This window comes from Macrobrachium nipponense, chromosome 17 (assembly GCF_015104395.2).
Source record: "Macrobrachium nipponense isolate FS-2020 chromosome 17, ASM1510439v2, whole genome shotgun sequence".
In the NCBI taxonomy this organism is placed as follows: domain Eukaryota; kingdom Metazoa; phylum Arthropoda; class Malacostraca; order Decapoda; family Palaemonidae; genus Macrobrachium; species Macrobrachium nipponense.
Genome location: NC_087210.1, coordinates 28,855,357 through 28,869,662, shown reverse-complemented (window position 1 = coordinate 28,869,662; position 14,306 = coordinate 28,855,357). Strand labels below are relative to the sequence as shown.

The 14,306-nt window shown below is 34.8% G+C and overlaps 2 protein-coding genes across 9 annotated transcripts in view; one reads left to right on the top strand and one right to left on the bottom strand.

Moving 5' to 3' along the window:
• The window catches only part of LOC135196151 (uncharacterized), a 240,051-nt gene extending 232,359 nt beyond the window's left edge, over nt 1–7,692 (top strand). For all 6 annotated transcript variants that reach the window (XM_064222710.1, XM_064222709.1, XM_064222708.1 and 3 more), the window contains one exon: nt 1,512–7,692. In XM_064222710.1, the coding sequence (XP_064078780.1) occupies nt 1,512–1,584 (73 nt within the window). In that variant the 3' untranslated portion in view covers nt 1,585–7,692. The remainder of the gene's footprint in view (nt 1–1,511) is intronic.
• Nucleotides 7,693–7,846: 154 nt separating this feature from the next.
• LOC135196154 (leukotriene A-4 hydrolase-like) overlaps nt 7,847–14,306 on the bottom strand; it is a 159,211-nt gene continuing 152,751 nt past the window's right edge. For all 3 annotated transcript variants that reach the window (XM_064222716.1, XM_064222717.1, XM_064222714.1), the window contains one exon: nt 7,847–8,086. In XM_064222716.1, the coding sequence (XP_064078786.1) occupies nt 7,966–8,086 (121 nt within the window). In that variant the 3' untranslated portion in view covers nt 7,847–7,965. The remainder of the gene's footprint in view (nt 8,087–14,306) is intronic.

Here is a 14,306-nt window from a genome sequence, read left to right as displayed (position 1 = left end):
CTTGTTTATTTGATTTGTGCTGCTGTTGATCCATGCTGTTGCACATTCCCTCAGTCAACCGTGCGTAATGCTAAAATTCTTCGAGCATATTTTGCAGTATGTTCCGCCTATGTCGTTGTTTTGGGGGATGAGCCATTGCTTTAAATCACCGTAATTTTGGTGTCTGTAGCTGGTGTAATTTTGGATGAGGAAGTGTAGGAAGTGTTCCTTCTAATTTTTGCTATGTCTTGCTTTGAAACATGGCGTTGAGTTTTAGGGGAGCCTGGGGTACTAAGTACCTGGAGTGCCCACCAGTTTTAATATTGGGTAGTGGTCATGTATTTTAATTTTTTTTAATTAATTTTTTTTGGTGTAGGTGACAAATTTGTCTGGCATTTTGTTATGTGGTACAATGCTGCCACCAGGGTCAATTGTATGTGCTTTGTTGGCCTTTGGTAATAACCTTCGGTGCAAAGCTGTTTTTAATACCTTGTCAGCCTTTGGAGTACTCCTTCACTGCAAGGCCCCATGTCACTAGAGGTGCTTTTAAGCTATACCACCACACCCTACAGGTTGAGAGGAGTGCTAACCAGAGGCAGTATCAAATCTGCAGCAGCTCTCTCAACAGGTGAGGAACAACAAACATTGAATGCGAGCTTTTTAAAAATTTTATTTCATTATCATTAATAAGTGTATTGTGTGTTTGGTCCATATGTCCCACCTTCTTCTAAATGGAATCAGCTGAGTAATTACTGAATAAGCTACTTATATAAAAATCACATTTTTATAAAATAAAATAAAAATTGATATAATATATGTATTTAACCAGTAATTATGGATGTAGCCCACCTCCTCTCTGCACATGGACATTTAAGCATACACAAATTGAGCTATTTGCAGAGGAGTTATTCTTTCCTACCCTGAAAGTGGGCGGGTCTTGTCACATTCACAAACAAAAGAATTGCTACGGCGAATTTCGAAAATTCAAGTTGCCATTGAATAGAAACTCTTTAGCTAAGTAATTACAGGCTAAGTATATATGTATAAAATTTTTATCATAAAAGTGTAATTTTTCAAATCTTCAATATGACAGTGGTAGTACAGCACAGTATTCTAATGTCCTTATATTGAACTTATTAAATGTATTCACAGTAGCCTAGTCTTAAAAAGGAGAAACAAATCCACAGTTATTTACAGTTACACAACTGTGGATTTGTTTCTCATTCGAACATATTCTTTGGACGTAAACCTGACCAGCTTATACAGATGTATTCCCTTCGGTAATAAATTCTTTCTTATCTTGACTACTTGTGTAGTGTGCAACAAATGGTTTAGGAAAACTGTGTATTGGATAAAGTAATGAATGTAGTACTTGCATATTTATGTATTCACCATTTCTCAAGCTTTGAATGACTAATCCATTTGAAAGCTCAAGTAATTCAAGCTACTACTGATTGATTCAGCAGCCTTTACTTTGCAGCAAACCCTCAAATATAGAGCCAGCAGCTAAGTGATTTACATTTAAATTTCAGCCGCGCCTTCCAAAGATTTTACCAGAAGTTTATTGAGACAGCATACCCAATTGAGGATATTTACCTTGAGTGATACTTCTTGGAAACCTACTTAGCCTCAGCTGCCTCTCTGGAAAAGCAAGAACAGAACCTCAGGCAAGAAGACACACAGGCCCCCTCTGTACGAAATGATAGCCAGCAGGAAACAGAGGGTGTTTTGTGTATGATTCTAAGTACTATGCTGCTTCTCATTCTAAATATTATTGTTTATAATTATAAGATAATGTTCGATATCACGTAACATACAGTACTGTACTTCAGGTATGTGTACGTGATAATTTGAATAAAGTGATATAACCAAGTCAAAAAAGTTCCTTGTAACATGTGTTTTGGCACTGAAGTGTCAGTTTATAAAAGAAAATGCGGAAAACTTTCAAGTACAGTACTCTCTTTAAGCTAAATTAGTGAGAAACCTTAACTTCTTTAGTTTCTCACCAGAAATGCATTTGTTACAAGAAAAAGCATGTGAGAACACCTAGTTTTCACTGACATAGATGCCAGACAGCTTATTATTCAGCTTGTGATATTTGTTTTAACTCATTGTATGCAAACTCACTAATAAAAGCTGGGAAAGTAACTGTACGTAGACTCCATTTTTTAAATTTTGGTTAATGAATCAAAATACATAGTTGACATGTTACTCCTTTTTTGTTTATTTTTTTATTTTGCTACTGATTAACTTTTTACTTAGTACAATAAGTTGGTCTCGATTCAGAGGTATGTATGTACTTGTAATTTCACATACTGTACTGTCAACTCATTTTGATGATTCAAGCTATTTATTCTCAGTCTATTATGCTAGAGAATAATGCATTAGTGATATTTATAAAAAATGTTCATATGAAACATGCTTCTATAAGTGGTATGGTGTGTATTTTGTTCTAAATAAATGTACAGAATGCAGGACAGTACTGTAATACTGGATTTTATTGTAATATTTTTGGCATAATGGTTTAGGAAGAGAAAATGCTTTCTTCTCAGATTTCCATAGCAGAATTTCCCTACATGTTGGTAAAATCACTACCTAACATAAATTTATGGTAGGTCATAAGCACCATGTTAACTTCTGATGCTGATTAGTAATACATATCTACTACATGTCATTTCAAATAAGAAACTGCAGCAGATCTTTGTATATCAACTTATAACGTAATGTGCCATCTCATGGTACATACACTCTAATTCATGCTTTAGTAAAGAAACTGTTAACATCTTCTTGCATTTAAAAGAAATAGTGACAATTCTTATATATTTATAAAATATACCAATACAAAATCAGTAAAATTGGATTACAGTAAAAATATTCTACATAAAGAAATAGGTTTCCAGAATAAAGGTGAATGTTTCCTCTTTGAATTTGGATACTATAGTCTACACTAATGCTTCTGGCACATGATAAAAAGATTGTACTTTTTGTAGACTACAGCTAAATCTTTCCGTCATTTCCCTGCATCATGAATTAAAAAAGGTCTTTACTTCTGTGAAAAGTACATCACAGCTAAACATTTGGAAGCTTTCTGAAAAGTAAAGTTAGGACCAAGACTGTAGGCGAGGCAGCAACAGTAATACTGTAATCAGAGAATTTAGTGAGGGTTCACTTTCAGAACTCAGATTGTCTCAAGTCTTTGGGGCTAGAGCCTGACTAGGCTCAATTCAGGCTAAAGCCTCACAAGATTTTGTGAGCTTTTAAACGATTCTGACTACGGAGGAAAATGCTTGTACTGTATCTTGGATTTCAGTGCAACATTCTGCATCTGTATATAATGTAAATTCTATACCTTGTGATTTAGAACTGAGTTCTACATTTCAAAACTGTTTTAATACCCATAGAAATAATGATAAGAACATGAACAGACTACCATATAATAAACCTTGGATTTTATGCCCTTGATATGTTTGAATTTACTTTATTTTTTCAGCATTGATGTAAAATAAAAATGTAATCTACTGTAAATTTTTTTTATAGTTATGCATGACTGCATAACAGGTTTGCATGATTATGGATTTGTATATAGAAACTGAATGGGTTATTTGAAAGTACAGTAGATGTAAAGGACTTGTCTACCTAACAAGTCTTACTTAAATATACACTATAGCATACAGGTTAATGTATAACAATACTACTAGAATGAAAATATTAAGTTACATTTGGAATACTCTTTCCAGATGGTTATTTAGTCTTATACTGTATATTATGAATCATGCGCCGAGTCTTCATTCTAAACTTTTAGTGTCAAATTCAACCTAAATTGTAACTCATTAATATTTAATAAAAAAAGCTCAACTTCTTATCCACAATAGATCTGTTACATTCAGTCTCTAAAGCAAATCCTCTTTAATGATCACTTATTTCTACTGATGCCAAAAAAAATATATATACTTTTTGCTCTGTGGTTAAGCTATTGGTATGCATATCTTACTCCAGTATCACCCCTTGTTCAATGGATGCATGTATTGAGAAATGTAAGTCAATATAAGAATACTGTATTCTCAGTTTTCTTGGTATCTGTTTATGTCTGAGCAGGGACTTTTTACATGATATTCCAATTGTAGAAATTATGAAAGAATTAGGAAAGATTATTTAAAAACAACTATAGTTAATTCTAAAGTTAATCTGGAAAAATAATTTGCTTTTGGCTTGAATTTCTATTTTAAAAGAACATTTAATTTTTTTCTCTTTAAAGCACAGACACTGTATCCTATTCAGTGCTTTCCATTGGAAGAACAACAATGCTTCCAGCCAAGACCACGACTTTATTTTACATTGTAGAGGAAATATGAAAATTAGTGTACAGCAGTCAGTTTAAAGCACAAAGAAGTCAAGACATGAAGAAAATTGTCAAAGTTTCAAATTTGCAGTCTTTTCAGCATGTACTGTGATGGTTGCCGTAATGTATTCAGTTAACTCTTCCAAACTGTCAGGTTTCTGAAATCTTACCTTCAAACTTTGTATCATGTGTGTCTTTAGTTAGCAATATCAACTTAACTGTCAATGAGGATTTCAAAAGGATCATTACCTACCAATAACAGAGTAAACCCCCAAATCATTTTCAAAGTAATGCAGTTCTGTTAGTGAAACTTATCATTGTTTCATGACAATAATACTGTGGTTTTTGTTCTATTTTTGTTTTATAAGGAGAAGGACATCAAGTTAATTAATACCTTAAATGTAATGTATGTGACCACAACTCTTTCAATATTTGTACTTTCAGCAGTACCAGAAAAGTATATATTACCTATACTCTTAAACTTTAAAATAATGAAGCTTGGTGTTATCACTCACAGTAAATTAGGTATCAGCAAACATTACTTTCAGGAAATATATTAATGACCCTTGCTCCTTACATATCAATTGGTATATTTACTAAAGATATTGAGGAAGTATGAATGGTGGCTTGCTTTGAATTCTTGATGATACGTTAGACAAAATTATACTATTAACTTTATAATTACACTATTAAACTTTATAATTTATGGAACTAGATTTTGCTGGCATGTTAATATTTTTTGTAGTTTGAGGAAAAACAAAATTTTTTGGTAGTGGTTCATTCCAGAGAAATTTCTCATTTTTTTAACTTAACCTTAATATTTTTCAAGCATATTCTATGATTGTAACGGACTGTTTGCTGGCAAACACTTAAAATTGTGATCTGGATTAATCAGAATTTACTTGAAGTGAAATCTAAACTAAACTTTAGTGTACGAAAGAGTAACATATTCTTAAAAGATTGGAATGGAATATAGAATATAACTTATAACTGATTCAGCACTGAATGGGAAATTTGCGGGTAAAATCTTTTCAAGCTGTAACAAGAGGAAAACCTTGCACTTGCACTATAAAACATTTGTTAGGAGAGGGTGGAAAGTAAGATGGATGAAAGAGAAAATGAATCTAGGTGTAGTAAAAGGAATCAAGGGGTTGTTAAAGCTAGGGGCTGAAGGGACTCTGCAAAGAACCTTAGTTATTGCCTACAGTGCTCCATGTGAGGTGCACTGATAACACTGCCTCTCAATAGATGGTATGTTGTAGCCACCATTAAGCTAATACGTACTAGCTACAAAAATCTAGCTTGGACACACTTAATATTCGTAATGATTCGAGTTTTGTCTGTGACTTTCATGTACCTCACATGAAGTGTAATTTTAATAAAAAATTTTGTTTCAACAGCTGTACTAATATTCATGTAAATTAGCTAGAAATGAGTGATCACCAAGGTTCCTTAGTTCCTATCATTTGGATGACTAAGTCAATTTATATAATTTTATTTGAGAGTTTGGATGCATACTATACAGTTGAGGTAAGGTTAACTTGCTTTCACTGATGAGGACAGCTAGCCATGTCGCAAAATGGGAAATGCACAAAATGGACTTTAAGCCAACTGATGGAGTGTATAGTACTTCATTTCTTGTAAGGTGTAAGACTATTAAAAAAGTATGATTTATTAATGTATATCGTTATATAGTGCAGTAAGTAACTTCAGTCGTGATATAGAGACAGTGTAATAAAGACAGTATGGTTTTTGTGAAGAATATATACACATATATTTCATGTTTGTTTGAAATCTGAAAGTTTGCAAAGCTTAACCTAAAGAATTACGGAAATTCATGATTGTAGTATATAAGGAAACTTCAAGTAGGTAAAGGAAATGAGCTACACTGAATACCAGGTAGTATCAAAATCTTTGGCATCAGAATTTAGACTGTATAATGAAAAACTATAGCATTTAAAAAAAAAAAAGTCAAAATTAATGTGGTCTTCCAGTGCAATTTCCTGTCGTATATCATACAGAATAACTATTGAATATTCGTTATCTTGTGGAGTTTTGTGATGAAGGAGTTTTATGGTAGATTGAAGTTTTGTTTCATCGAGAATTTGACTTTTATTTTATAATTAGCTTGAAAAGTTATGATCAGTATTTCAATTGTTATTTGTTGTTGTTATTGAACAAAATGCGGAGGAGGTAAAGCCTAAAAATATTCAACAAAAGAGCAGAGTACTAATCACTCACTCATATTTTTCATTAATTTAAAAGCCAGCTTGTTCAATAAATAAATTCATACCATCATTTTATTTTCATAAATCAATGACCATGTCATTTTTCCCCCCCACTATTATTAAGTAACCTTGAACTATAGTGTTTCTGACCATCGAGGATGTGTGAGTTTCTCAAAACTTGCCTTATAAATTGATCCCTTTTATGGTGTATATATAAACACACACACACTTGTGGTCATCTATGTAAGTTGGTCGAAGTCCAAGGCTGGTCTGGCATGCACAGACATCCTCACAAGTTCAATCAAAACAAAAACTATATATTATGTAAAAAAATTTTTTTTTTTGGTCCAGAAGCAAGTTTTCACTAGTGTAAAATCATAGTTGCTTGTGAAGGAAAGTCTAAGTGATATTCTTTCCCTAGCCTGCCAGTATGTACTGTATCTTTTCTTTGATAAACAATTATGACAAATGATGCTTACTCGGCAAGTACTGTGTTCTCTCTTTTGCCATTCTACAATTTACAATTTTCCCTTTTCTTAACCTTCCAAATCTAGTTTTTATTTCTGGATAATTTGTGGGAACAATTGCTATGTAAAAGACAAATCAAGAAGTGAAAGTATACATATATAAGCTTCCACTATAAACATAAGAGCAGAGAGAAGCTTGTAAAGTACACCTGAACTTGGTTGGTTATAAATTTACACTGCTGGGCATTAAGCTTTTAAACTTGGGATATTTTTCATTATTAGATACATAAGGGATGGCTTACGTTTCTTACTGTAAATATTTACAATTTATTTTCCCTTATTTTATTGGAGAAAGAAATGTTAAGTTATAAAAATTTTTAAAAGTTATTAAAAATGCTAAGCCTCAAGAAAATTGAATTTTCAAGACTGGAGAGAGAAAGAGAAAAAACTACCGGGTAAGAATAAATTCAGTAAGCACTTCCCTTGACATTATGAAAAGAATTCATATTCATATTTAAAACCATTTTAAGATACATCATGTAAACAACAGTAAGATAGTGCAATTGTTCAGCCTTGGACTCGACTCTACTTTACATCATTTACCCGACAATATGGTATGGAATGGTACTGCAAAATGACAGATCAGCAAAAAGTTAAAAATATATGGCTTTCGTTACTACACGGTGTATGATTTCACCCTTTCTAGTAATCTGTTCTCAGTTCTTACTAGGAAACCAATATGCTCAAGAAAAATGTATAGTAACTTTGTTCACCTGTAAAAGTTCACATTTTAAAAGTACTCTACCGTAAAATAAAGGTAGGGGTAAAATAAATTTATAACTAAAAATATTTATTATATCAATTAACATACATCTTAAATTGTAACTCAATCATCCCTGTAAAACCCTTATTGTAACTTGGGGAAGAGTTGTCTAAAAATATGGCATTCAGCTTATTCACTGAGATGAAGGTCTTTGGCCACTACGTAAGCTGCAACGTGCATCATGGAATCTTTATTTGCCTTGAATGTTGCAATGGCGCGTGAACGCATCTCCTCCCAAGCATAAAAATCCCTGAAGAAGAAACATGAAAAGGGTTAATTTTTTATCAATTTGTATTTATCATAATTACCAAACCTGAGGACTTAACATTAGGATAAATCGTCAAGTGCCAGCTGGAAACCAGTAAAATGAACAAAATTGTGTATGCAAGGGATTATTGGCGTCTGTGTTTGGTTATGAGTTAAGTGGGACCACCCACATACCCATTGGCAACCTGTGACCACACATTATTCTTCCAACCTATGTTAATTTTCAGAGGGGTAGTTAGAGTTGGGCCTTTGTAAGTTAAGACCTCAGGTTTGTTAGTTATGGAAAATACAAATTTATCAAAAATTTGTAATTTGTTCATATACGAAACAAACCCTTGTTCTTATTAACATTAGGATAGCTTTACACTTGGTGGGAGGTAAGTACTATTAACCAACCGAAGGTTTGCCACCTTTGATCAACTTACCAAATAAAAGAATTCTAAGAAAACTGACCATTATTTCAGAATCTAAGAAATATATATATGAATATCATAGGTTCAGACTTCTGGGTTTCCATAAATAGTCATAGTTCATTGTATCTGTGGCAGATGAGCAGCTATCTCTTCTAATATCAAACCAATGTATCTACTTATGTAGGTTTGTTATTCCTCCCTGCCTTGCTAGAGAGAGGAATGTCTTGCTCTAATAGCATGGATACTTCAATCATCTGTATCCTGTCCATTCCAGCTTATGATGGTACTCTCTTCATACTTACCATAGGTAAAGGAGAAGGTAGGTAAGAAAAGAGATCAGTTATCTCACTCATTTCACTTTCATACCCTCAGATACAAACTGACCTGCCAGGGGCACTGGATAAGCTACACAACTTGAGCAGACACCACTGGACCCAATGAAAAAGTGTCCGTAGTGGACAAGTGAAAGTGGTTTGTTGCAATCATGAACCAGCTCTCACTATTCCATGAATAGACATATTCTTTTTAAATGCCCCCACGACGTTGTCCACCTACCTTTATTCTATTGAATAGGCATTCCTGATTGTTTCTCTTAACCAATTCGAAACAGTATTCTTGGACACTTCTCTCTTGACCTGGCCTGTGCTAACAAAAAGCCTTTGACATGAGGGTCTGAGATGCCGAGTCCTTTTTAAATATGCATGCATTGTTCTGAAGGGACATAACGTTTCATCAGGGTCATTATCCTCAGTCTCCAGAAGAAGATATAGAAAAGGAGATAAATCTGTCATCAAAAATTGCTGGATTCTATGTCTTGGCAATGAACTCTGGAACAAACTCAAAAACTAAAGACTTCCAACCTCTGGTGTGTTTTACTCATATGACAAACCATGTAGTTCTCCTACTCTTTCTGTCGATGCTAAGGCCAGCAAGGGACCACTTTAAGGGTCAAGTTTTTATCTAGTCTGTCGCAATGGTTCATAAGCAGCCTTCGCAAGGCTTGACAATACCAGAGTTAAATTCCAGCAAACAGATCTGAGTTCCCTAGGGGAACAGGACTGATCAAAGCTCTTCATCAATATAGATATTTCCCAAGAAGCAGTAATATCTAAGTCTTTCATCCTTAGCAACATAGCTAGTGCAGCCCTATAAATCTTTATGGCTGGCACAGAAAGATGTTTTTCTGCCCTCAGAAACTAAAAAATTGGCCATTTGTTGAATAGAAGATCATTCCCACTGTTATTCCTACATTAAGGGGTAGATTGCCTGATGCGCCTTCTCCACTGCCTTCTATCAAAGGCATCATCCTCCACCAAACATCTCTCCTTATCTCTCCATCTAATTCTGTCTCCTTCTTGATCTTCTTCCTCTAACAGGTTCCTCCCAAGCCCTCTTCACTCTCTCCTCATCATCCATCCTCAACAAATGCCCATACCATCTCAATCTTGACTCTTATCACCTATGTAATCTTTACTAAGCCTGCCTGCCCTTCTTATTTCATCACTTTCAAATATTTCAAGCCGCAATAATCCCTTAATCCACCTCGGCATTCTCATCTCTGTTCTCTCAAGCTTTACTTCCTCTTTTTTTCTTAGAGCCCATTGTTCTGCTCCATACATTAACACTGGTCTTACCACTGTGTTATAGATTTTGACTTTTAGGTTGATTGGCATTTTCTTATCACATACCACTCCAACTACCTCTCTCCACTTCCCCCATGCAGCTTTTATCCTACTGTCAACTTCAGCCTCACATCCTCCCTCTTGGCTCAAAGTAGATCCTAAGTATTTAAACTTTTCTGCCAGCTTTATAATCAAGTCTCTTCTTTCTTTTACTACTATTTGTCTCTATCTTCCCTACTGCTCAGCAAAACCACTGTTTTATTCACATTCACTTCTAAGCCACCCCTCTCTAAAGACTCCTGCCACTCTCCAACCCTTCTCTGTAGGTCCTCATCATTTTCAGCAGTAATCACCAGATCATCAGTGTACACCCTGTCTACGACACCAATCATGGAAGACAGACCACTTTCCCTGTTACACATCGACAACTTTCTAATATACCGTGGTATCTGAGTAGCTGCTTTTTGAGAAAAGCCTCTTGTTTGCAGGAGATACTCGATAGTCTCCAACCATGAAGAAATAGGAACTGGACTGACTGGTGGTACCTTCACATGGGGTTGACATAAGATTGTGCCAGGGAAGTAGTTCTCTCAGAACTTCTACGAGTAGAGATAGCAGGTCCGGAAACCATTCTGCCTGAGGTCACAAAGGAGCAAAATACTCAGAATCTTGAGTCCTCATCACCTTGTTCAGCACTTGACGGATCTGGCAAAATGGAGGAAAAGTATATAAGTACGTATGTCCAGATTGTCCCATGGATGTTGCAGGGCGTCCTCTGCCACTGCATCTTTTCCAGAAGCACTGAATAATATATCTCCAGTTTTCTTTGTACCTTGTCAAGAAGAGATCTACCCCTGGTTTTCCCCACAGGTAACCATGCTGTCCCCCACCTGATGTAAGGACCATTCTGTTCCCATTGGCTTAACTTGTTTGCTACCACATACATTCCTCTTCCCCAGACTGATCTCTATTGAGTTGTCTACAGCCTACTGATGTAGCTGCACTGTCACAAGATGTAGCTGTTGAGATACTAGGCCCCCTTGTTTCTTTACATATGCCACTGCTCTAGTGTTGTCTGACATCAACACTACAGAGCGTCCCTTTGGAGAGGGTTCTTGAAGAGACAGCTGTACCATACGACTGCTGTTGTCCATCCACCACAGTAGATCGTTTCTCACCTCTTGTTGTTAGTGGTATCTGCATGTAAGGATGATCTATTGCTTCATCCTCCATTGCAATGATGATAGATGTATCCTTCCTTCCACGCCGAAGTTAGAATGCCCAGAACTACCCGCCACTGCTTTGCTGGCTGTGTTCTCCTTGACAGAAAGGTACTCACCACATTCTTGCATTTTTTATAGGGTAGTTGTTGTCTCGTCCTCAAGGATTAACCTTTCCATGGTCTATCCAAAGCTCTATGGTGACAGACTAATGTCAAAGAATTCTCTTAACTGGTCTTGTAGCCAGGTATTGTGTTGTAATGATAAACATTATAACATGTGATAGTATAAATGGACTCAGGATAAGAGGGGCACTTTCTATTATCCTTAGGGAAAGAAAGCTAATACCCAGTTTACCTATGTCAAAACCGGCAGAAGATGATGTTATGCACATATGGACAGTCATATTGTTTACATACAACCAAAACACCATTCACTTTCTGGTCGGTCAAGAGAAGTCTGTTCTTTGTTTATTGATTCAGCTATGTGCATAATTTCTATTTCCAGTTAAAAAGATTTTAGTTTACGCTGGAGTAATGATTTAGTGTGTGCGAAAAGCTGTATTCAGCTTATTTCTCCACCACATGTCGGTGCTTCTTATGATTTATGATTGTTAGGTTAGCTCCATGAATTTTGTTCTTCGTTTATTAATTTCATTACTGAGGTTCATGGAAACGTAAGTTGAGAGCTATGTGTACAATTTCAAGATTCAGCTTAAAATTTTTAGTTTATAATGTGGAACAATGATTTTATTGTGCATGAAAAGCGGTAAACAGTTGTTTTTCGCCAGTACACGTCGGCGCTAACGATTTAGGATCTTTAATTCTTAGAGTTTCGTTCTTCACTTAATGATTTCATTACCGAAGTTCATGGAAACATCGAAGTTGAAAGCTAAATGCATAATTTCAAGTTCCAGCTAAAAATTGTTTACTTTAGACTGTACAAGTATGATTTTATTGAGCATGAAAAGCCGTAAACTGGCCTATTTCGCCAGCAGATGTCGGCGCTTCTTACATTTTATGAGCGTTAGCCAATTGTAGAAGCGAAAATCGTTTTGAAGAATTTATCATTCTATTTATTAGATTTATCTAAATGAAAGTTCCAAAATTATTAATGATATAGGTAATCCTTTCAGATAATGATGTTGGCACTAGCCTACCACACAGTAGCCTACAATTTAAATAGATTCCGTGAGAATATGTCAGGTAGGCAGTAGTAGATATTGTCTGTAGCCTTATAACCTTGAATTATATATTCTTAAGGGTGAGCATAAATAACCTAGATTAGGTAGTAACATGAATTAAGGTAAGATTTACTCTAAAGACCTTAGGAGTAGATAAAAGGCTACAGATATTTTTCCTCTTTATATAGCCTGTATGCTTGCATTATCTTAATACTCTAGCCAGTGGTTCTTAACCTTTTTATTACCACGCCCCATCTAAAGTTGGTCCTTTCTTTCATGCCCCCTTGCATCTATGAGCAAAATTCCCTCCTTGATTTGAAGGGAAAAAAAAAAAAGAGAGAGAGAGAGAGAGAGAGAGATAGAGAAGGGGTTTCGAGGGATACGAAAGGAGGTCAATAATTACCAAACTTGGTAAGCCCAAGGAGCCTAACTAGAGTAGTAGACTCTAGGAAACTAACGTTATTAGGCGATATTTTTGCATTTTTTAATAAACTTCTGAATATTAGTTCCTCATTCCTGTTAAGAGAATAACGAATATTAGAGAATAATTTTTTCTCCTAAGGCTCGTGCCTCCCCTGGAAATTGCGGGCAACCCTCAGTTAAGAACCACTGCTCTAAGCTATCTTGTGCATACCCTTAAAATGAAATTAAATAATCTAGATTGATTAGACAATAACCTAGGCTAGGTGATAGGTAACCTAGCTATACAGTTTCACATTAACAAATTACTGTTTTTATGTGGTGGACCAAAAACAGTTCATTAACCCTTTAACACCTAAGGGGTATAATAAAAATCGTCTCCCGTATGCCTAGGGGGTCTCGGAGTGAGCACCAAAGCAGAAAAAATATTTTTTTCAAAAAATCACAGCACACTTAGTTTTCAAGATTAAGAGTTCATTTGTGGCTCCTTTTTTTGTCATTGCTGGAAGTTTAGTATGCAACCATCAGAAATGAAAAAAAATATCATTATCATATAAAAATAATGCGATATATGATAGCGCGAAAAAAAATTTCATATATAATTGTATTCAAATCGTGCTGTGAGCAAAACAGTTAAAGCTAACGAGTTAATTTTTTTTGGTTGTATTGTACACTAAATTGCGATCATTTTGGTATATAACACATTGTAAAACGATCAAAGCAACACAGAGAATATATAACACATTGTAAAACGATCAAAGCAACACAGAGAAAATATTATCACAAAATGATGCATGAATTCATAATGCGCGGATGTAAAAAAATGTTTTTTTCAAAAATTCACATAAATCTAAATATTGTTCTAGAGACTTCCAATTTGTTTCAAAATGAAGATAAATGATTGAATATTACTATAATGTAAGAGTTTTAGCTTACAATTGCAGTTTTCAACCATTTCGGACGAGTTAAATTTGACCAAATGTCGAATTTTTTTATATATTTTTTTTTATATGCAAATATTTCAAAAATGAGAAAAGCTACAACCTTCAATTATTTTTTGTTGTATTTTACATGAAATTTCACACATTTTCATATATAAAACTCTATGAAACGCCTAATATGACACAGAGAAAATATTCCAAGAATGCGATGTACACATTTCGGAGATTTGCGGCGGAGAATCCGCGCACGGAGGGAAGTTATTTTTTTTTTTTAAATTCACCATAAATCTAAATATTGTGCTAGAGACTTCAAATTTGTTTCCAAATGAAGATAAATGACTGAATATTACTAGACTGTAAGAGTTTTAGCTTACAATTGCGTTTTTCGACCATTTAGGTAGAGT